Raw genomic sequence first — 24,051 nt, 5'->3', positions numbered from 1 at the left:
TTTTATCTAAAACTGTGGTCAGGTGGGTACATGTGAAAAATGTAGTCTGACCAAGTCTCACGCGTGGGGTTTTCTTTCAGAGGGCAGATATATTTCATCTTCATCTACCTGTAAGGAAAAAACTGTGGTTACAATAGAACCATGAACAGAAAAGCAGACAGTACAAAAATGAAAGAAATAAAAAATAACAGCAATTCTAATAATAAATGGAAATAAATGACTTGTGATAAGACAGTTTAGGGGTACCAGACAGGGAAAAATTTTGAGCTGGTCATATTTTCCTTGCTATTCTCTGAGAGTATCACTTTTCACAGAAAAGCCTAGCAAGAAATGTTGTCTGCAGTGGTTTTTTAGTCTTGGAAGTGATCCATGTGTGGCAGCCATGTTAAGACTGGAAGTTAAAAGGCCACAGGTGGTAACAGCCTGTGCCTCACCGCGTGTCGCAGCAGCCTGATGCCTGCACCTGGCCCCACCTGCCTGCATTCAGCCCCTCAGCTGTGCTCGTCCGGCACTGGAATACCGCATGGGGTGTGAGCAGGCCAGCAAGGTAAGGGGACAAGGGAGGAAAGCAGGCAAGCTTGGGTCCCAAATCCTCATCTATATGGACCTCGCAGTATGCAGTCATTGAGTAAACAACTTGAGTCCTTGTGCACAGTGAAGAGCGGGTGCTGTGCCACTGCCAGCAGTGACAGTTGAGTAAGAACATACAGAAAAATCAAATTGGGAGCCTCTGACCTATGGAATTGGTCCAGGGTCTGTTTTGTGGGAAAACACATCCTACACCACGGGAAAGGCCAGGGAGACAGTCTGGTACAGATTACGCCTTATGCAGAGATTTAATTGCTGGGAGTATCGAAATAAATTTTCTGAGTACTTGTTTCCTCCTTGCTTTAAGCTCCTCAGCTAACCCCGGGAGCCTCGCGGGTACGTACAAAGCTTCCACCTGGACAAGGAAACAGCAGGTCACGTTAAAAGGTTTTGTTTTGATTCTTAGATTTTGTTGTTTCTAAGAGAGGGGAAAACAGCACAGTAGTCAGTGTGTTTTTATTGCGTGATCCACTGAGACAGGACAGGGAAAAAGAACATAGGTCCTAATATTACAACAAACATTGCAGAGAGCTAACTGGTAAGCAAATGCTGCATGATATGTACAATCAAGAGAATATAGGCAAGGCCTTTCTTGCACTGACTTGTTACTTAGCATTCAATAACTCACTGCCAAATCAAAAATACAATTACTGAGATCCCACTGCAGAAGAAAAGCGTAGTTCAACTTTCTGGCAAAGCTCAATTACCCTGTAGCAAATCAATCAAATGTGCGTGCAGCAAACAATGAAATAGTACAGACTGAGTACACCTCACTGCTTTCAGCTGAACATGGTTTTTCTTCTTTTTAAAAACAGCAAGTAGCACTAGGAAATATTTACAAAGTTAACATTATGCAGAAGATAAAAAGGAATCCATCAGTGTGCTTTAGAGCAGCAGAGAACAGTGTTCAGGGCATACGAAACAATAAATAGTGAACATTCATCACTAGTAACGTGGTGCAATGATTTGATTTTTATAGACGCAGAGATTCATGATACCAGTTTAACATCATATCCACCAGCTTTCAATAGCTAGAAGCCAGGCATGCAGAGGCAATCGTGCATTGAACCATGTGCAAACACATTAGCCAATGCTGATGGATGTACGGTCAGGACACTGAAGGTGTATATGCACAGTGAATGCCACTTAACCCAACACAGAGCGTTCCGTTTGGATGGTGTTGATCTGAGCTACGCAAATAAAAGCTTACCAAGGGGAGCAAGGTGCTACACTATGCATGTGATGGCTTGGAAAGTCACACACACTTTGTTGCTTCAAGTGACTCTTTTTGCACTTTTGTTATGACCAGTACAAAACTGCACTTGTGTTCATGAAACTCTAGAATACGTACCTCCTGTCCGGCTTCACTAATGGCTCCAATGGGCTCCAGTCATGCGGTAAGCTAGTGAAAAAATACCAGCGACATATTAAGCTATTTACCAGCAGCTGAGCAAGAAAGGATGACACAAATGTTGTCTTGACTGGAATGGAGATCTTGAGTTTCCAGCAGGGATCACTACGCAAGGTTGTTTTTTTTTTTTTTTTTTTTTTTTCTTGTTCACTATTAATGCATCATTCACAGAGCTGATGCAAAATTTTGCAATTACTTACTTTCACGTGGCTGAAGCCAACTTTGAAATTAAGTCCCCTGACTTAAACATTTTTTGCTACAGGGTACTGTTTCATTTTGTTGTAATAATTTCTACTTTCCCTCTGCCTGTGACTGTTATTTAGCTATGGCTACAACAAATGCTTTTTTTAAAAATGGAAAATAAACAAATTCACAAACCTGATTAAAAATGAGCCTGAATTTTGAAAGAATATCAATTCTACCTGAAAACAAAATTATATTATAAATTATCAAAAGAAAACAACTGATTCACTGCAAATGATCAAGAACATAAACCAATGGAAATTAAGAGCATCACTTAAATACATAAAGTTAATTCTCACTGCAGTTGTGTAGAATTCATATTTTGAAACATGAGGCATCTTAAAAAATTTTATTTAGCATATCCAAAAACAAATGTTACAAAAAATTTTCTATAAACATAGGCAAAAATGTTTAAATAGGATAATTTAATGTAAACCAAACCCCTTTAAAATATGCAATACTGTAATCAGAGGTTATTTACGTCCAGTGAAGACAGAACAACCTCCACTAATGCTAAATATCATCTAAGCAAATAATTAATTTCCATAATTTCTTAAAACAGCGACACTTATATTTAAGTTAGTTTTAGTAGATAAATCATCTCAATCCTAATACAAGATGAAATTCAGTGTTATATTCAGGAGTGGGAAAGGCAGTATCCTGACTATTCTTGTCATTAGTCAAGACAGTACTGCATTCAGACTTGCAAAACCTTTGGAGAGGTACAACTATAAATTTATAGTATTTATTGCATGACAATGCAATTACAGGATGGGCAAAACTACTAAGTGATCTGCAAAAAAAGCTGTATAAAAACCCAATACAAATGAAATTTTATTTTTCAATCAGGTTAGAAAAAACAGCCACAAGACTAAGCTGGTTTTCCACATTTCACAAACCAGAACAAAATATTTTGTAATTTGACATTATTACAATATGGAGAAAGCTGTTCATGTCTTAGAGGAAATACATTTGGATAACTGTCCCACACAAGTTTTGTTTAATTATGAAATTTATTCACCAAGGCATAAGTTTATAGCCCACAATGGCTTTCACAGTCATGTACATGGAAAAGGCATAGCCCAATAAATTCAGCTCATAGATGATTTTAGATATTTGGTTGTGGCTTTTTTGGAAAGACAAGCATCATTTTTGCATTGCACATAAAAGTATCTACAGGATACAGCAACATATTCAACTTAGGAGCCAGAAACATAAAGCCGTTAAAAGTCATAGTGGAATATAGAGTAGTTAAAAAAAAAAAAAAAAGCCAGCTCTTCTCTAAACTAGACTGCCCATGTTCAGGGGATGATGATGGCTGCTGAATGACCTAATGTGAAATGGATGCTCTCCATGCATTTCCTACAGGAAAGTCTTATACCCAAACAGAAAAAGTTACTGCTAAAACTACTAGCTGTGCTGGTAGGCACAGGAGATGCCAATATGGCACGGACATTGAAATACCAGCTCTTTTTGAGGTGGTTCCTGCACGTTGAGATGAGGCACTTTGTTTTGGTAACGTCTGCCTAAAGCAGTATATTAACTGTTGCTCAGTATAAAAGGAGCTTTAACTTCTACAGGTGGCAATTCAGGACACACAAGAGCTAAAACCACTTCAAAAGAAAAGGTCAGACAGTCCAAAAACAAGACCCAGGCAATTCTTACTACAAGTGTGCAAAACATATTGTACTTATCTGCCCAATATCTATTCTAAATAATAAATATAAAGCAGAGTTATCTTTTTGACAACAGTTTGGCCTGGAGTTCGTCCATTAACTCTAATACAACTTGCCTTAGCAACTGAAGATCCCCAGTAGACAACTTAGGCAACCTACTCTTTGCCAAAACTAATCATAAAATCCTTACTTTGTTTGTCAATACATTATATCAGATTCTTACAGAAGTGTGCATATACACACCCATGTATGACCATACATTTCTTTTCAGCAGCTTTCTGTAAAATTCCTTAGGGAAAAGATGGGCCAAGCCCCCATGAGACAGTAGGCACCAGCACACATCTCGGACATTAACAGCAGTTTCAAATGGATGGCACTGGCACTTCATTTGCGGTCTTTGGAACAAGATGCAGTTTGGGTTTCTGTAGTAAGAAAGCCAACATAACACAGCAGTCCTTCAGGGCTAAGGAAACCTCAGTTGGTGCTAACTGATTAGTAGAACACAGAGCAATACTAAAGCTACCACCACACTACCTTGGTGCGGGAAGAAAGAAAACTGAAATGAAATTCACAAACTAAGCTGAGCAATGAACTTTTAAAGCTGGGAAAAAAGCATCGCCACACTACAGCTGGCACCAGCTTGACTATCACCAGCGTCTAAACCATCTGGTTGAAATTCTGTACAAGCCTCTATTCTAACTTGTGTCAAATCTGACAGAAATCCACATCTCTTCAGCCTCAAAAAGTCACTCCAGACTAATGCTTGGGGGTATGCCTGTGTTGTGCTCTTAGAAATACAACACGGTGGGTCCTCACGGTTCTGCCCTACGTCAGGTGGGCTCCGCAGCTCACAACTGGAGATAGTAGAGCCAGGCCGGCCACACAGCTTCTGGAGCCATCCTGGATTAACATGCTTCCCACCACCTCTTACTCTGATGGGCACCTGCAGCCTAAGACCTGTGGAAAAAAAGGCTTGTGTGCACTGAGGACGGAGTGCACTTTAAGAATGCACGTCATGGATAAAAGCACTCCACTGTTCTTAGAAACAATGAAAAATGTAAGTAGTTTTATTTCATTATAACATATTGTTAACTTTTGCAACAGAAGCACCTTTGTTGGAATGGATAAGTGATAAACGTATTTGCTGTTGAAAAAACGTATCTATATTCTCTGCAGAGGATTTCCACAGCTACCAATACAAGGTGCACACATGGCACAGGTAAGTATGTGAGGCAAAAGAATATCAGGATTTGAGGAAGAGGTTTTTATTTCATAGTTGGAAAAAAAAGTCACACACACTGAATGCTTCCCCTTTTTTTCTCTTTTAAAAAGGAAAGTAATACCTTTGGGTTTATGTGTTTATGGATAATATCCTGGTCCCCAGTGACGACTATGGTAGGAAGACTATGATCAGGATTTTATCCACTCTTGATTATTTCAGTATTTAGTTATTTACCATTGCATGAACTTTCAAGTTCTAAAGTTGACATATGCACACTTCTCACCTCCAGAATACACAATTAAAAACAGACAGGAAAGGCAGAACACAGACAAAAAAGTACACTATTAAATTCACTAATTAGTATCTTGAATTGTTAGCTTCCAAACATTTACAGAATTTTGAGTTGTAATAGCAAAAGCTTTAGAATACACCTCTTCTGCTAGGACTCTGAAATTATTGCTATTATGCCAGCATACTCTTAACGAAATACTGGTTTGAACACAAAGGCATACTGCTCTCAGCCTTCCAAGGGCCCAGGATAGGGTGCAGCATGTAATAAAAATCCAAGTGAGAAAAAGGAACCAACCAGAGAAGAGGCAATATTGCAAAATCAGTCCCCTTTAGTGTAAATAACTTATCTAAAATGCTGCTTAAGGATTCCTTATTTCAGGCAATTCTGACAGTCTGCAGTAAGAAAGGGGAGGGGGATTCCACAAATCTTGTGGGGAATGTGGACAGCGTTCTGAATAAAACAAGTGACATCCCTCAAAGCAGAGGTACTTTTGAGAAGTATGACAGAGCACCACATTTGTACCTGCACTACACTCCAATACAGATTCCTTATCTTTTAAGACCTGCCATAGTGGAAAAAATCCCGAACCCAAAGAACAAGCGAATCTAAACCAAAAGTGAACTTCATTGTACAAGTCCATTAAATTACAGAAATGCATGATAAGCCAAGATAAAGTGCTACAAAATGATTAGTAATTTTTAAAAAGTCCATAGCATTCTTCTTGCTTTACTTAGTACTGGTGACAACAGGAGATAGTGCAGTTGCACTGGCTGAACTGGAATTCACAATGTCTTCGTATTGTGGGGGAGGATCTAAATGTTGTTCAGTTTCACTTCTTCTCATACTAATTTCACCAGTGGCTTCCTCATATGAAGGAGGAGGGTCACAGTTTGAGAGCCTTGTGGATATTGAGTCTGACCGTCCATCCGTATAGCTCAGACCTCCTGGAGAGAGCCCACTGACTTCATACATTTCCTCCTGTGGGGAATGAACAATGCTGAGAGGTGGCGGAAGTGGACCTCTGCCGTCAGCCACAGCACCATCACCCATCGCTTCGTGGGCTCCCCTATGCATGTACACCGACTGTCTACGCATTTTCTTTTTAAACAGGCATCTCCATATGACAAAAATGACAATGAGGATAACAAAAAGGCCAATGATTAATGGAAATGCAAGGTAAAATGAATACCAGGTATGTCCTGTGTTACTTTCTCCCTGAAGTCCATTTTTGTAGACTTTCCAGAACTCCTTCTAGAAGAGCAAGACAGGATAAGTCAGAAACTATAAGACAATTAAAAAATACAATGTAATCAAGCTGTTTTAAATGAATTAGGAAAAAAAAGGCATTTCAAGTACTGATGATTAAAATAAGAACAGGTACGAATAAGCACACCCAATAAAACTTTCAAATTTTCTTCTGATGTGGTTAGTGATACAAAAGGGTTTTGTTTTTTTAGACCAACTCCTCACTGCTTTTAAGATTCCTGTATCTGCACTTAATATTGACAAACCTGCAGCACAGACAGGCACAGGTAAGAAATCTCATCAGCATGCACATCAGCCATCTGATGGATCAAAAGTTTTCAGCACCACTCAAAGTAAAAGTTAGGTTTTTTGTTTGTTAAAATTGTAATAATATACTAATACAGTTTGACAGGGAAATACTGTTTCGGAATGACAGCCCATTTTGGCAAAGCACAACTATGTTGTACTGTCATCTCATCCTTTACACTTCCTCCACCCTCTGGCTCATAAAGCAATTCTTGTCAGCTTATGTTGAGTTGATTCAGATCCTCTGTTTATAGCTAAAAATAGCTTCAGCACTATGAGAATATTACACAGCTTATTATATTCCAGAAATTTTGACAACATAGCTACAGATAAATGGACAGAAAGTGAAAAGTGAAAACATGAACAAGGGAAAACAAAGATGAAGGGGGGCACCAGTACTTGAAAGTACTCTTTCCTGTATTAAATGCACAAACAGGAGCACAAAGATCATATCACCATCCAATTTTCTCTGCATGCTATGAATGCTATGAAAAACTAGTGCAAAGAAAAGCATATCTTGCCTCAAAAAAGTAGTCATCCTCACCTGTAATATAAGAGCTCTCCTACTAAGAAACACTTCCACTGTGTTTTATAGCCATGTATAATTTCAGAAAACAATAATTAAAAACCCCAAACAAATCCATGCCAGAAACTCTGAACTCTTTAGTTTCCTTCAAAAATGCAGAGACCTGACCCACTCATATTCATGCCAGTATCTATTTTAAATAATAGCACACATCTCACATGCAAGTATTTGTAACACACTTATCAGGTAAAATTGACATTGTCATTGCTCAGTTATTAGTAAATGATGTATTCAGCTTGCAGACTGACTGACTTTGTGCACAGAAAAATCAGATCCATCAATTTTTTTAGTTCAGGACTGCTGCCACATGATCAGCATTAAACAGATAATGCCACCAAAATGATCTCAGAGGCAGCTCAAGTCCAGAAGCAGCATGGCCCCTCTAGCGTGGAGGCTAAACTTGCACTTTGCAAAGCCAGGACCAGGACACCATGGGCAAAACACAGGCTCACGATGCTTCTGGATTCACTAATTCACTAAGGTTAGGAGCAAGGCTATGTGCATGAAACAACTGGCTATCATGTAGATTTTTTTTTTTTAGAGATAAATTCAGTTGTTCTTATCCCTATACTCAGTGCAAGCTCAACCCTCCCCCCAATAAATGCAATTCTGGATTGCTGTAGGAATTAAGGTGTTTTTCCTGAATTCCAAGGCTTGACATCACAAGCAGGTCATCACAGTGCCCCTCTTTGATGTAAACTTAGGTCCAAATCATCTACGCTAAGTCAGGTAGCATTGACTTCAAACAAAGTAAGGAAGTCTTGGAAGATGGACTAACCTCTCTAGATACTTCTCTGCAATGGCTTTTTTTGATGCATTGTTCCACAGTGAACCCCAGGTCAACTGTGCTGACTTTAGAAAAACATATTTGAGGGGGGAAAGTAATATTAAAAAACTAAATTAGCTGCACAACTGAGGACTTTTGGGATCTCTGCATGATAAAAACCAACAAAACCAATGACCTCACCTTTCCCCACCAGATCACCAGGCAGTTAAGAAGATCTGTTACCTGTTACCTTTCCATCTGGTTTGAATACAACTAGCTAGATTCTTTAGTGGAATAAATAATAAATATATTCTCAACTGAAAAAGCAGAAGATTCATTATGATTATTAACTGCTATTGACTGTTACTGGAACCAAGCTTCCCACTTCACTGTTCTGCTGCCTCAGTGGCAGCAAAGGAATAAACTGGTACAATGTTTGGTTTTGAGGCCAAAATTTCAAAGATTTACTGAAAGTCATAAAAAATACTGTGCAACGATGTGTCACTTTAAAGACTCAGTGGAGGAGAAAGGTAGTTTTAATGAAAAAGATGAAATCACACTTTTCCCTTAGCAATATAGTTTGTGTTGCAGACTGCGGAGGAAACGCACCCTATCCGATGCAAGGGTAATAAGTCATGACTGGTATTTTAGTACTGTTTCCATGTTATTTCTAGCTCAGCTCTATCTGCTGCAGAAAATGTCTCTGTACCTTCTTCAGAAAGCTGAAATACCAGCATCTCTCCTTGTCACTCTGCAACATGACAAAGCACCAGAAAAGCTGTTTTCTCAGAGCGGCAGGCAATTAGTTCAGAATAGGGTGTGTGGCTACGGGGGATGTTCAAGTTGATGGTGTGACCAGACAGCTGCATAGAGAGCTTAAGGTAAGAGTTAAACTGCCTTAAGGATGAAAGTAGTTTAGTGTCCACTTTCATTTGCATGCAAGGCAAAGGAAATTCCAAGACAGTTTAGACACCCCCCCCCCCCCATAAAAAAAATACAGTGCTTCACATCTAAGGCTATCTTACAGAGACAGAGGAATAAAGTTCCACACACAGGTGAAAAATACTAAGAAAGAAACACTTGTTCAGTCATTTAAAAAAAAAACCAACAACTTTCTTTAAATCTTGTTCTTTGGAAAAAAAAAAAAAAAAAAACGAAACAAAAAAAACCAAACACACAAAAAAACAACCAGCCAAAAACTTACTAGTGTACTAAACCCGAGGTTTCCAGCTTGCATTTTTGCAAGCCGAATCTCAGAGAGAAGCACAAAGACCGTTAGCTCCAGACTGACAGAACTGACAGGAACTGCAGGAAACTAATACTTCAGGTTGGAGCTGTGCAGCTGCCAAGCAGCTCCCCCTCTGCTCCGTCATCCCACAGCTACGCTGCACTGTAAAGGGAAGGCACAGGAGGAGCACAAGCCATCTGGTCAAAGTCAAATCATGCCCAACAAAACCATGGAGAACTTGGACGAATTTGCACAGTGTGAGGATTTGCACAAACTGCTATTAAAAAAAAAACCAAGAGGGGGAAATACTGAAAACCTAGTAAGCAGCTGTAGAGCTCATACAGAAAGAGTAATTTAAAAGTTGGAAAACTCACAGCACAAACAACCCTTCCCTAGTTGCTGGTATTAAACCAACAACAAAAAGGACTTTCTTTCTACTTGACAAAATCATTAACTCGTGATTTATGAAAAGGACACTCCAGTAATCATTTATCCTTGAGTGCTGTACAGCTGGGAATACCAGGCGTATATGACTTAAAAGGCTGAAAAACTAAGTTAAGCAGGCCACAGAATCAGATAACTGCAATGGAAAAGACTTAGAAAACATCTAACACATATTCCCGCCAAGAACTACTTTTCTGAACGTCCCTTACTGCTTTGGCAAATCCAGTTTGAAATAATCAAAAGGAATTCTCCAGGGCATCCCACACAGTTACAGCCAATTTGCCAGAATTTTGTTTCCCTTTTATTTCTAATACTTCTCAGAACAGAGTCAGCATCAGTCAACTGGATCTGAACGCTGAATCAAACAAAGGATCCACATGAAAGTTAAGAGACTCATACCCTGCTGAGAATTTCAGCTGAGGCCTTTACTGCATTTGGCAGCATTGTCAGCCTCAAACGATTCTTGGTCAATTGTCTGACTTGTTTTAAAGGTGGACTAATAATATGCCAGTCAGAACACTGCTTGGTATTCAGTAGGTAGAGGATACGAACAAAGCGATAATGGGAAGTGAGCGTACCTGCTACACTGTTTTCTTCTACTCTGCCCTCAATTTCAGGTGGGAGGAAAAGATTCACCTCTTCTCTTCTGGGTATTTATCCAGCATCCGTAATTAGACACAGACTGATGCTAGAAGTCTTCCTTGATCACATCATTTTAGATCTGGTGCTGACAAGTTTTGAGTTGCTTGCTAAGCTTTTTAGTAGTTTGTTTGTTTGTTTTGCTAGAATAGAGCTATACAGAGAACCTTGCAATTTCTGTAATACTTAAAATTTGTGGGAAATTTGAAACACAAATAAAGATCTGTGACTTCCAGCTTTTAAAATCTTCATGCAGTATAATTTAAAAAAAAGTTAATGGATATAAAATTAATATCAGTGCTTCAATCACACCCAGATACTTTGCACAGTAACCTTTGAACAAATCTGAGTCTCCCAACCACCTCTGACAACTGACCAGTGACCGCATACAGTGCTGCCTGTAGGCTACAAGTACTACAAATAAACAGCTTTACCTTCTCTCTGACAACAATCATTAGAGACTGGCAAAAGAAGAGTTCAAACATAAGCAGTCAGCGATACTCTCCCAGCTTCCACATATTTGTACTTCAAGAACTTCCATTAGCCAAAGCTGACCTCTTTTATTCAATGGTCTCAGATTGAGTTATCTTCCATTCATTTATATCGTTGTTCTCTGAACCTGTCTAAGGCTTTAGGATCCAAGACGTCCTGTGGCAAGGCAGTCCACAGCTCTATTATCTGTGGTGAGAAGAGATACTTCTACTTGCTTTGAACCTGCACCTTCTAGTTTGCTTGAGGGCCTCTTAGCTCTCCTGTCAGAAGGATGGCAAGTGACTGACCTCAGTTCAATCTTCATGCTCCTCACAGACATCATCACGTATTCCGATTTAACTCTTTTCCAATCTATTGTTGTTACAGAAGTCTTTTCATATCTTTGGTCAACTCTCACTCTGGTTCTCTGGTCCTTCCTCAGCTACTAATTTGCTTTTTAGGAGATAGGGAGATCAGAACCGTACATGGCACATTCAAGATGCAGGTGTGCCATGACATAATTATGTTCTCCATTTTGATCCCTATTCCTTTCTTCAGATTCTTAGCACTCATGTTTTTATTTTGTTTTGGTTTTGTTTGACTGCTGAGCATTAAATTCAAGTCTTCATAGATTCAAATTCAGATCTTGTTCCCAAGTTCAGTTCAGAGCCAATCATATACATAATGAATGATCCTTTCCCCCCACAGGCATTACATTTGTCAGCACTGAATTTCATACTCTATTTTATCCAGGAAGTCCTGCAAATTCTTCCCTGTTGGCTCTAGCCTTACTAACATAACAGTATTACCTTTATAATTAACTTTATCATTTTAAATAATAATTCTGAACCTATCAAAATCCCCAAGCCCACACAATATTAAAGGCATTCAATATTTCCATGACAGCTATGCATGTACACTGAACATACACAATGCTAACTTCCAAGGAAAACTCATGCATCAAAAATAACTCGAGGGAACTGCTTGGTATTATTTTAATATTACAAATCCCAATGTTGCACACCTTCCCAAAAGACTGCAGAAAAACGAAGAACCAAGTGGACAAGATAAGAAATACAAAGAGAGAGATTACACAGAACAAAGTTACCATGAGATAAATAAGCTACAGATCCTATTTGAATTCCAGTCTATTTATACTGTGAATTCATTGCATCTTTCCTACTCCGAACATACTGTATCATGATCCTAGTCTGTTGCATCCATTGCCTTCCCCTGGGACACAGAAGTTGTGTCTTACTAAGTGGCTGTAAGGATGGATACTGCTGGGGGACAATGGACTAAATAAAGCCTAAGTAAATGAGGCTGGTCAGGCGTGACTGCACATTAGCAGAGCCTGGCTCATTAGCAAACTACCAACAACAGAAGAAAGCAGCTAGGCAAAAAGCATAGAGTAGTAGACATAGATAAAGGGTCAGGACCTTATTGGAAGTTCCTTCTCCCCTGTGACACAAAGGTTGTAGCAAGAGTGGAAATGTAACTATTTCTACTTCCCTACTTCCCAAATACCTCTGCAAGGGAAATGCTATCTGCCAAAACACAAAATGTTCCTGAATGGGGGAAAAGAAGCTGAAGTGAGAGGCAACATGTTTAGGCTATGCTTTCTCTAGTGACTTGAATTTCTTATGCTGCTTCAGCAAAAGTGATATTGTGTTAGAATTTTACACAAGTAGTGTCATTGTAAACATTATTCTTAATTACACAATGAGCTATCATTAGGAATGGCCACACCAAGCCATGATTGGGAGGTAAAAAACATGTGTGTGCATGCACTTTAAAGCTTCAGAAAGAAGAAACTTTGAAGAGACATAGCACGTCCTACTACTTAATTTTAATAAAGCAGATAGTTCTCATTCCAGCCTTATCCATCTCTCCAGGTATGACCTCCAACAAAAAGATGCCAAGAACTTAAAAGTTCAGTATGCCTTTACAATAACATCACTATTTTTTGATGTGGAGCTCGGCCAGTGAAGAGTGGAATGCATCACCTATGCAAATTCTGGATATCTGCAATGCTCCCTATGCCACTTCGCCCATTAACCCATTGTCCTTGCAAGTACAATTTCCCTGTGCAAAAACACACAAGGATAGAAACTTCTTTTGAAGATAAGTTTTCTGGGTCACATTTTCTAACACCTGTTTTTCACTTTATCCTCAAATTCAGCCCCTAATTTCAGCCATGTCTGTCTTGAATTAAAAAAAAAAAAAAAAATCCTTGACTATGTTGCATTAAATAGGTCAGACGCCACCACCAAAAACCTGTGTGCTGTTTCTATTTGTTGGGAAGCAATATAAGATATGTTGGGTATGATGTGCAGCTATTGCTGGCAGAGCCATTAGCCCACAAGCTTCTTTCAACTAGGGAAGCCAACAGACTTATGCAACAATTCTGTGTGGGCAGTATCTGCTTCGTTCCCATCAAGTTAATGTGTCACTGCCCTTGCATAACACACAGTAGGCACTGAAATTATTGTTCTTTCCATGTTTTAGATCACTGCTGCTTAACAATACCCTCTGGGGGCTTGCAGATGTTAGCCTGAAGAAGGCCACTAGTCTTTCCTTATTTTTAGGCTATTAATAGTCTGGGCACCGAACACTGTGGCCAGCTACACCAGCACCTGAGATTCAGAAGTGTATTTTAAATGGAAATCTTTATGAGTTGCTCACTCATTTCATGTCAACATATTCTATAAACAAGTTATTCCACAAGGAGTGAAATAAGTGAAGACTTGTGCCTTCTGCTTCTATATATTCCCCACAACAGCCCCAATCCCATCATTTCTTCCAAGCCAGACAACTGCATTTGTGATATCCAGGTCAGACTTAAGTGTGTGATGATAGGAGAACCAGGACACAGGCTATTTGGGTAAATAGTGCTGCCAAACAGATGACAGTTTTGCCCACCCTTTCTCAAGTGGGGGTATTAATTCATATTCGTTTTCTTCCCAGCTGCTGACTTTCACAACACTTAAGAGCATAATTATCTTTGAGACTTCCACCCCCTTCAAATTCAGTTTAATTGGGATGAAGGATTCAAAAGTTATTGCTGTGCAGTCTATCCATCTCCACTTATTTGCTTAAAGCAACAGGCCAAAAAGAAAAACAAATCTAATGTAATGTTGGCAAACAAACAAGCATTCAGCACATCCAAAAATTTATTGTCAATACACCCCACCCATCTTTAAATACACACCAAAACATACCGTTTTTTCCTCATTTTCAAATGCTTCTCTTGCTTCTTCATAGCTACAGATTTCTTCTCTGCATTCATGTTCTATGTCACCTTGCTTTAATTCTTCCAAAAACGTGTTGGCTCTCGGGTATCTTTTTAACACAGAATTGGCTTTGTCCTCTGTTAAGAACACTGAATAAGAGGAGAGACAACAAAGGTCACTTCTAAAATAGATATCCAAAACCTCATGCTAAAACTGCTGAAAGAAAATGAGCTTTCGAGAAATAAAGAGCTTTTTCAAAGTCCTCCCGTTTATTTAATATGATACAAGGCCTTTCCTAGTTTTATTCACTATTGTAAGTAGCTGGGCTTACAATTTCAGTAGTTATTGCTATAACGTCACAAATGTGATGGACCTCAATTCAGCATCACAGTCATGTATGCTTAAACAAGATTGAAGCCGGTGCCTAAGGAGTGCTCAGAAGAGACAGGCGCGTGCTCAGCTCAAGTGACTTCTTAAACTAAGATGACACAGAACAAAAAAATCCTGCTTGTGAACATCCCAAAATATATTTGCAACTGCCTGAGGGCATCACAGCCAGAACACTCTTAAGTTTTTGATATAAATATTTATGAATATTACCCATAGTCATACACACCAGAACAGCTGCATTTATCAAAGTTTAAGTGTGTAAGTTTTCTTAAGCAACTTTGAAGCAGACTTGCTTCCTTCACTCCAGAAATGTCAGCCCTGAAATAGTGACCTTTTTGGGGGTATGGAGGGAAGTAGCATCTTTCCATTTTCTTGAATCATACACAAAACCTCACTTTATTTGATGAATCAAATAAAACAACCCCAAGAGGCAACCAACATTCTGACACAGGCATTCTTTATTTGCTTTCCTTGGTTTTCTGTTCAAAGAAGAGAGCTGGAAGCAAGCTCTTTTGTTCTGATGTTCCAGCTTTCCCTGAAACTCCCTGACCAAATGATTTTTCCAGTCACATGCAGTAACTGGAACACTCCAAAATCAAGCAGACTGAATTGCCCAGGAGGTACATCTGCAGCGAATGATGCAGAAATTCTCCAGGTATTTCAGGTCAGGAGGCAAGAACATCATGTCAGTGCAACACTGTTCTTGGGCTCTCGCTGCCCGCAAGAGGGGCTAATTACTCAATGCACTGCCACACTAATACATCCATACCGCTTTCATGACCTATGCAATCATTTCTGCATTGGTTCATCTACACCTAGTCTGGGACTGCCAACATGCTACGAAAACAAACTCTCACTGTCTGCTGAAGGACAGAGACTGACTGGTTTAAGCAATGATTTATCTATAATTTTATATGAATCAGTTTGCTGTGTTTTTTTTTTTTTTTTTTTTTCTTAATCATCTGGTTTTGAACTTTAAAAAAGGATGGCAGCAAGTCTACAAAGATGGTCACTATACTTTTGCTTTTTCCTAAGATAGATGGGGTGGCATTTTTCAGCAATGAGGCTACTACCATAATTAGGCCGATCTACTTTAATTTCATTTTGTTTAGTCTCTGTGGTATACTTTGTTATAAATCGTTAGACAGTCATCTTCCTTTTGCAAAAAACTAAATGAAGATTTGAAGATTAAACTTGAAAACACCATCAATTCTATACTTTCACAGTTGAATACATGTGGTACATACATGCACCACACAAATTAAACTATTCATGACGTTGCCAGAGGTTCAGTGCATAAGCTCTACAACTGCACCTACTATAATTTTGGTTTTCTACAGCACCACAGGTGAGCTCATGGGCATCTCCTGTTGTATAAGTTCACTGACTAAATAACATAGAAACTGATATTCAAAAATCTCTTCAGAAAGGAAAGAAAAAAAAAGGATGGCTTCTTTCCATTTCCCACACAATTCTCCCGACTCCCCTCTAGGCCTGAAGAACTTGGTTTCTTTCAACATGCCTCAGTGATCGCCTAAGTGTGATGAGATGAAGGACTTGTCCACATCAGGAAACCAGCATGCAGCCATGCATGGAAATGGACTGCCAGTCCCCTACCTACTTCTCACCAACCCCTCCTGTGGGCATTCCTTGAAGTGGAACAAGCTACAGCCCAGACTCTCTTAAAAGTGTCCATATGTGGAGTCACTGAAGAGTAGATAATGCACTATAAATCAAGTTTCCCTTCCTTCAGCAGATAAAACCTAGGGAATTTCATTTCACAGCTGGAATCTGTCCCTGAAAACAGCAATATGACAAACTACGACAGCTTTGTACTGGATGCAGAGGGAAAAGAAATAAAGAGGAAAACACAGGTAGCTGAAAATACCCTGATTTAAAGCTTCTGGCTCTCAGAAACAATATACAAATCTTTGTTTCTGCATTCACTTTCCAATTTACCAAAGAAGCAAATGAAGAATAAAGGTTTAAAATCTGGTATGTTACAAAATATTGTGTTTGATACACATTGGAATGAGTTTCTAGGTAATAGTTTAGTTTTCCAAAAAGAGCTAAGCTTACATTTCTGCTTCAAAATGCATTGGAGGAAGAACAGCAAAGCATTAAAATAATTCAATCTTCAAGAATGGCCAGCATAAGACTATCTAAAAAAACCCAACTTGTTTATTTAGCAATTCCTATTCAGAAAGTGTCTCTCTTCTCTCACAATACAGTATAGAAAATGTATATACCATGGAGACAAAAAAGCCCACTGAGGAAAATAAACCACACCCCATATTAATTCTGAATGTATCTCATAAATAATGATGTATGATTAGGCCAGACCAGGAATGCCTTTTGGCCCTGCAAGGCTGGAGAAAATTAACTATATTGTTTGTTTTGATTTGAAATTTTTAAAGCACTGCATACTCCTAGTGACTTTAAATGCTGTTGGGAAGTCAATACAAATGTAGCAAGGAAACAAAAACATACACTGATCAAAGCAATCTTGATGGAGATACTGATTGAAACACAGTGATTTAATGAGAACCAGTCATTGCCTGATGAATCCCATAAAAAGAGATAATGGAACCATATTGCAGAAACCACTTTGACTTCTTAGTATTCCAGGACCATCATCATGTAGACATTCAGTTATAATGGCATAGGAGGGTGTAAAAAAAATGCTTTGGGTTGGATGCCCACCTAGCCAAGCTACAGCGTGGCTGAATTCACTGCAGCTGTTACTATGGAGCTGAAGATGATCACAGAAAAATTGCATGTGGCCAGAATAAAGTAACGAAGCAAGACAAAACTTAATTTTTCACTTTGTTAAGGAGATTAACTAGCAAACATAAGATAAAGGAAAAATCAAAATTATGATTTTGGCATTATGTAAGATAGACACTGAAAAAAAAAAATCTAAAGTCTCTTCCTCTGCCTCAATTTTTGTAGAATATAGATGAAGATATACAACTCCCAAATCTAATGCATTAGAACACATTTATTTCTTCAAACGTGCTTGTGCTCTGTGTGTAACTGTAACACTTGGCTTTTAGCAAGTTTTTGTGCATCAGAAAGCTACAAAAAAACCATTCCAAAGTCTTAGTTTAACTTACTATTATTGAAGAGAGTAATACAGACAGATCAATCTATTATACATTCTCAGGAAAACCTGTGTGCTATCATAACAGTGAATAGATACTCTAGCAATGTGAAATTAAATCAGAATCAGAAAGAGACAAGCAAGGACATGAGAGGATAAATACGTCTCGGCCTGCCAGCTGAAGCTATCACAGACAAAGAAAATAGGCTTCAGGTCTTTAGCGATACAAGGCACAGGGAGCAGCAGCGTGGGAAAAGTATTCTGGGACACAGAAGTGTTGCTGAAGCAAAGCCCAGGGCATTACTATTACTATACTACAACTATTACTGAGGCTTCCTTTTTCTGACTCTTTACCAACACCCAAGCAGATTAAAACCACCACCAAATACTAGAAAGAAACATTTCATTTTGAATTCGATGCTGCAGCTACTGATAAATTTGAATATTTCTGTAGGTGACCTTAATAAAATTACTTGGTTTGCACAGGGCAGGAGGGAGGAGAATGTTTCGAGCATTTACATATAAAACTTAAGAAGTCACTTCTGCTCTGAGATTTTGGAGTTACTGGGACAAGCTTAGGAACAGTTAAACTAAAGTCCGCAAAGCTGGAAATTCGGCTCTGTGGTCTTCATTCTGCAGCAAGCTTTCAAAAATCCACAAATGAGTTTGTGATGATTATTGCGGCCTGCATACAATATCTCTGTCAGAACAGTAGTATGATTCCAGTTCAGTTTAGTGTGGGCAAAGATCTGCATCATATGTAACAACAAAATCAGTTCAATAGCAGAGGACATTTTTTATGTGAACTGACTGGGATTTTGAGCAGAGGACAGTTTGGGGGTGTGTTAATGCCCACTTCATAGGGAATAATACAGAATGCACACTCATTGCTAAGTTAACAAACTTACCACTATCCATGATGACTACTGTCAAGGCAGGGAACTTGCAAATATCAAGTCTGTAAAGAAAAGAGGAAACACCCTGTTGAGTTTGTGAATTATGTTGAACTTGGAAAACTTTCTCTTGATTCCCAAATATTGTTACAAATATATCAGTGTTGGAAACTCCGCGGTTAAGATTAATCCCTCTTTTGAGTTGAACCACAACTGCATGCAGACTAATTTCAGTAGTACAGGAATACCATCAAAAAAAAGGAGACAACTGTGAAATGGTGAATGCTTCAACCTTTTTCAAAGCTTTTCACGTTTAGAATACACAAAAATAGTAATATGAAATAGAAGGTGTGTATCATTTTAAATGAATCTGCAACCTCTGTTTTACCTAATTGAACTTGAAAGGTATTACATTCTCCACTGTAATTACTTATGTCTTATCTAAGACTTAAATTCACTCTGCAGAGATCATCAAGTCAACTCATTATGTTTAGTCTATGGATCAGATTTTTTGAAATCAGAATGAACACATGCAAATTCATTCCAAGTTTGCTACTGATTAAAACAGGATGCCTGCATAAAGTTCAAGGGCAGAACAAGACCTGCGATTTGGCAAAGGAACTTGCAACACATGTGAGGATCCCAACCTGCCCTACAAGAACTTACACGTACTTTATACCTCATCTTGGAAGGAGAACAGACAAGAGATGCTCTCGGTCAAGAAAGTGCCTGAAGCTCATTGCACCCACCAGGCAAACAACCAACAAGAACTGCATCAGAAGGCAGCAACAGTCGTTTCAGTTTCTTGGAGTCTTTGTTAATATGGGAAAAGTTAAGAAAATAAAAGCTTTCAGCAAAATTTAAGCAAGGTGCAGCTACCTAACCAAGTTGGTAGAACACCACAAGGTTAAAGTTGGTTTTTTTTTTTTTTTTTTTTTTTTACTAATAAACTACCTACTCCTAAAGGTTAGCATTAGTTCTACTTCAGAGGCCAGGTTACACATCAACATATCATACCATACTAATGTCCTCACTCTCCATAAAATGAAAACCCCATAAGCAAACATCTCTCTAAAAAAGCAACAACTATGCACAAAGGTTGGCCATAGCTGCTGTAATAAACAAAGAGGGAAAGCTAAGACTTCCAGCATGGCCCGTCCAACACTGTAATTCGTCACGCAAGAGCAGACTGCAGTGCTCGTAAGGACTGCTACCGCCGAAGTGAATGGAGCTCTATAAAGAAATCCCAGTCTGCTAAATAAAATTGTAGGATTGGGACAACAAGACATGTGAGATAGAAGAGTAAACTGATTTTAAAGCGAGTTCATCAAATCTCTGTAAAGGCAATACGTGCGAAAAAACAGCAGCCATTAAAGCACTCTTAAATCTCACCACCATAGCGTTTAGCTTTTCATTACTAAGTATTGTAGGGTAACAGAAGCAGAGGGCTTAAAAAATTCTTCAGAATATATTTAACTTCTTTTAATAGCCTGTTTTTTTTTTCTTAGCAGACTACTCTATGCAAAGACAAAACCACCTTTGTCACTTGCTTCTTGAATAAAATTAAAATGTTCTGGGTAGTCACATTGTTACAACCCAAGTATCTGTGCTGAAAAAATTGACACGCTTTTAATAATAAACAGGTCACAAAAAAAAAAAAAAATTTTGGCTGCTAGTGTAACTCTTCAACTGTTACATCATGAGTTTCTTTTGCCATTTATTACCCTCAAGTTTCAGGTGTCTGCTTTTGCAACAGCCCCTCAAGTAAGGTTCACAGCAATGGAAGAGCAAGGCCCACAAGTGCTCACTCGCTCTGTTGAGCTGCCGTAATACAGTGCATGAAATGCACCTTGCCAGGCTTCTCCTCTCTAATGGGGATGTTTTCCTGCATTAAATTTCAGTTAGTCTTTAATATTGCACCCTTTTAACAAATAACTTAGGTGTGGATTTCAACAACATTAAAAAAAAACCCAGAGGAAAACACATGCATCCACATCCATGCTCACTGAGTCACAACTGGATGGCTCTGCCTACTGGGAACTGTGGTGGAACCAACGGGACCAAGGTGCCTCTCCCCTGCTACGGGACGTTTTCCACCAGGAGCAGAGTGCCACTGCCTGGGCGTGCAGTGCTGCCTTGGCACCTGGCAGCAGCTGCTTGGTATGTCATGATCTTTAGGAATGAACATCAGAATACTGACATACACAAATTGGGAAATTAGGGAAAACGTGGAGGAGGAGGAGAAGAAAAAAAGAACACAAAAGAAAAAACACCTTTTATTTTCTTCAGTGGAAATTGATGCAAGTATATTACAAGCTAGTGATAAAGATTTGCTGAATTGGCAGCAAAACACAAATTACGTTTCTTTTCACCCTTCCTTCATTACAAAAGGAACCAGTGTGCCCTTCAGTGTGCCCCTCTCCTAGTTACCCCTAGGAAATATCAAATACAGCTTTCCAGTGATTGTGGTGCAGAAACTTCCCTTCAACAATCTACATTAGATTCTTACAGCAATTACAAGTACTTAGAGCTCCCTGGAACGAATTACGTCCATTTTCCTAAAAATGTGTGTCTTTTTCATGCTCCCCTGCTTTCCTTCTCCATATCTCCCAAACTACTTCATTTCCCAGCTCCCACAAAACACGGCTAGTTTCCTGCTATGACACCCAAACACCCGCTGGGCAAGAGGCAGACTGAGGGCACGGGCAATAGTTGCCCTGCCACCACACGGACATTACACTCACAGAACAGACTCTCCCACTGCAGAGGAACCACTTAGTTCCCCTAAAAGGAAGGAGCCTAATTATATTTTGGTCCTCTACTCTCTGACAGTCTTGGTTCAAATTGACTAAATCTTCCAAACAACCTTTGAACTAAGGGATCGAACACAGACAAGTACATAAACCTTTTCTACCTTCATAAACCAGCTAATAAAACTGAAGAGGGCTGGCAGCACTACAGGAACATCTTGACGTGCTACTGACTCATTTATTCCGCTACTCATCTCTTTATTTAGTTTCCTGCTTTTAAGTCTTCATGAACCTTACTGAAGACTAGGATGGTTCTATGGTGTCAGAGAAAAGTTTTTCATATATATACACAAGTGCAAGAATAAAAACACCCGCACAGATAGTATCTTACTAGTAACACCAATGTTTATCGTTTCAGGAATCCCTCTTCCAACTATCTTCTACATATTATCCCCTCCACACCCTCCAAGATGTTATACATAACCTTAGGTTCATTAGTGGAAAAAGTGACAACGGGGTGGACAGCATGGACAGCGCTGTAGCCAAGCTGAATGTCCAATTCTGAGCTCAACAGCAAGCTGACATACCTGACCCACAAGTGACCTTTTCTGCCTGCCTGCTTGGCTGTCAGTATAATGCTAAAAAACAAAACAAAACAAAAACAATCAACCATCCACTTCTAGTAGATAATATAATGACTCAATGGGAAATACAATGATTTCTAAAGCATATGAGACAGCAAAGGAGACACAAGGCCCATGCTATTTACCAGCAGTATTCTGCTCACCACCAAAGGGCTGTGGTACCTTACAGAGGAGAAACATTTTGCATGAAAGTTGAAGAAACTAATACTGAAGTAACAAATCAAGCTGTATGTTTCTTTTCACAACTAACCCAAATATTTTTTCCTCAGTCCCGAAAGTGCACAATCTTGTATACACTATGTATAAGCACAAAGCATAGAATATTTTTATACATATTTCCCAAGCTGGTAACCATATTCCAGCAGTGCAGTGTATCCCTTAAATTGGGAGGCTAACTAATTTTGGCATTAAAAGTTGTTGGCTCAAGACAATATTTCTGCAAGATTTTGTTGCATTTGTTAAGATACCCCTATTCTGTTAGCGGGTACATCTCTTCTGGCTACATTTCCTGACTACAAGTTTAATGGAAACTTGTGCGCAGCATGAGCCATGAAAGGACAGAGGATCTGACGGAAGGCTCGCAAGTCCAAACTGCCTTCACTATTCTCACTCGCTGACTGTCCTGTATTCTAAGAAGACACAACATCGAGAACAAAGCACGTCCTTAGGGAAGGGATCAGAAACAGAAGGGAAAATAAGGATAATGTAGAGCAGCAGTAGTATTTTCCCCTCACTCAGTTTCTCACTTGCTGCGTTAGCAGGGACTTTGAACACTGCAAGGCCAGCACGTTCCTCTCACAACGCGTTACAGTACCCAGGTAGGGAAGAGAGAAGTGGCTTTTTTCATTCGGCAATACAACTCTAACAGGGGATATAGCTGTTAATTTTAGTTTTGTGATCTGTACAATTAATGAGAGTACTGGGATGCAATTTACAACTAGATGCCACATAGAGCTATAAAATTTTTAAAAATTTTAAATATTTAGGTTCTTCTGGAGCTTTTTATATAAACAGGTACATTCAAGAGACACTACTAGCTAAAACATCAGTAGATGCTCAGTCTAAAAATAAACATCCCTTTTCTAGTCCGCAGCCCCAAACCAGGTACAATGCAACAACTGAAACACTCCTGTGGGAGGTTTATTTAGAAGAAAAATGAAAACATATATTACACAAAAAATAATTACACAGTAAAACAGATGATAATTATCTGACTTCCATTTATTCAATATGTGTTATGTGCCTACCTAAAAATCCCAGTCCCACCACATTTGGCTTTTACATCTTTGGAAAAAAATATTACAGAAGACTTTCAGATATCACAATTTTACTTCTAACAATCTGTTTCAAAAGGACGTTTTCCCCAGGAAAAGTGCACACAAGGATTTACAGGGATTCAAACACTGGAGAAATATATTGATTTTTCTCTGAACAGGAAGTCCACAGTTTAAGGATATGGGAGAAGCCTGCATTTATTAAGTTTGGTTTGTTTGCAACAGCATGGTTAGCCAGGGGATTTGGGTGGGAATAAAGAGGGATGGAAAACTTTGGAAACTGCTCTATCAGACAAGGATACAAAAGACTTGCCCCACCTGAGACTACATGGGACAAAGATAAGAGCGAAATAGAGAACTGAAAAAAAAAAACCAACCCAAAAAACCCAAACAAAAACCAACCCTCTGCTTTGCAGATGCTATCCAAACACACCATTTAAAACATTATCATTAATTTTGACTGCACAGGGACCCAAAACCACAGATCAGCTCACTAAGAGAAACCTGTACTTAGCAGACTGCCATTACGTCTTAAAACCAGTAAAATATATCATCACTCGCAGAACTAGCATGCTGAGTACAACTCGAACATCGCCCTGTTAGCAGAGAGAGGGTGGTTCCTCATGACTGCAGTTGGACAGGACTTC

At 39.0% G+C, this 24,051-nt stretch overlaps 1 protein-coding gene across 1 annotated transcript in view; it reads right to left on the bottom strand.

Annotated features, from left to right (window-relative positions):
• Positions 1-2,832: 2,832 nt before the first annotated feature.
• Positions 2,833-24,051, bottom strand: part of PRRG1 (proline rich and Gla domain 1) — a gene marked incomplete at its 5' end in the record, with an annotated part of 35,255 nt that continues 14,036 nt past the window's right edge. The window contains 3 exon segments of the mRNA XM_082333628.1: positions 2,833-6,683; positions 14,339-14,499; positions 18,752-18,801. Coding sequence (XP_082189754.1) covers positions 6,159-6,683; positions 14,339-14,499; positions 18,752-18,801 — 736 coding nt within the window. The 3' untranslated portion in view covers positions 2,833-6,158.

The sequence above is a fragment of the Platalea leucorodia genome (assembly GCF_965183815.1).
Source record: "Platalea leucorodia genome assembly, chromosome: 2".
NCBI classification, from domain to species: Eukaryota; Metazoa; Chordata; class Aves; order Pelecaniformes; family Threskiornithidae; genus Platalea; species Platalea leucorodia.
This window is presented reverse-complemented; position numbering and strand designations above follow the sequence as displayed.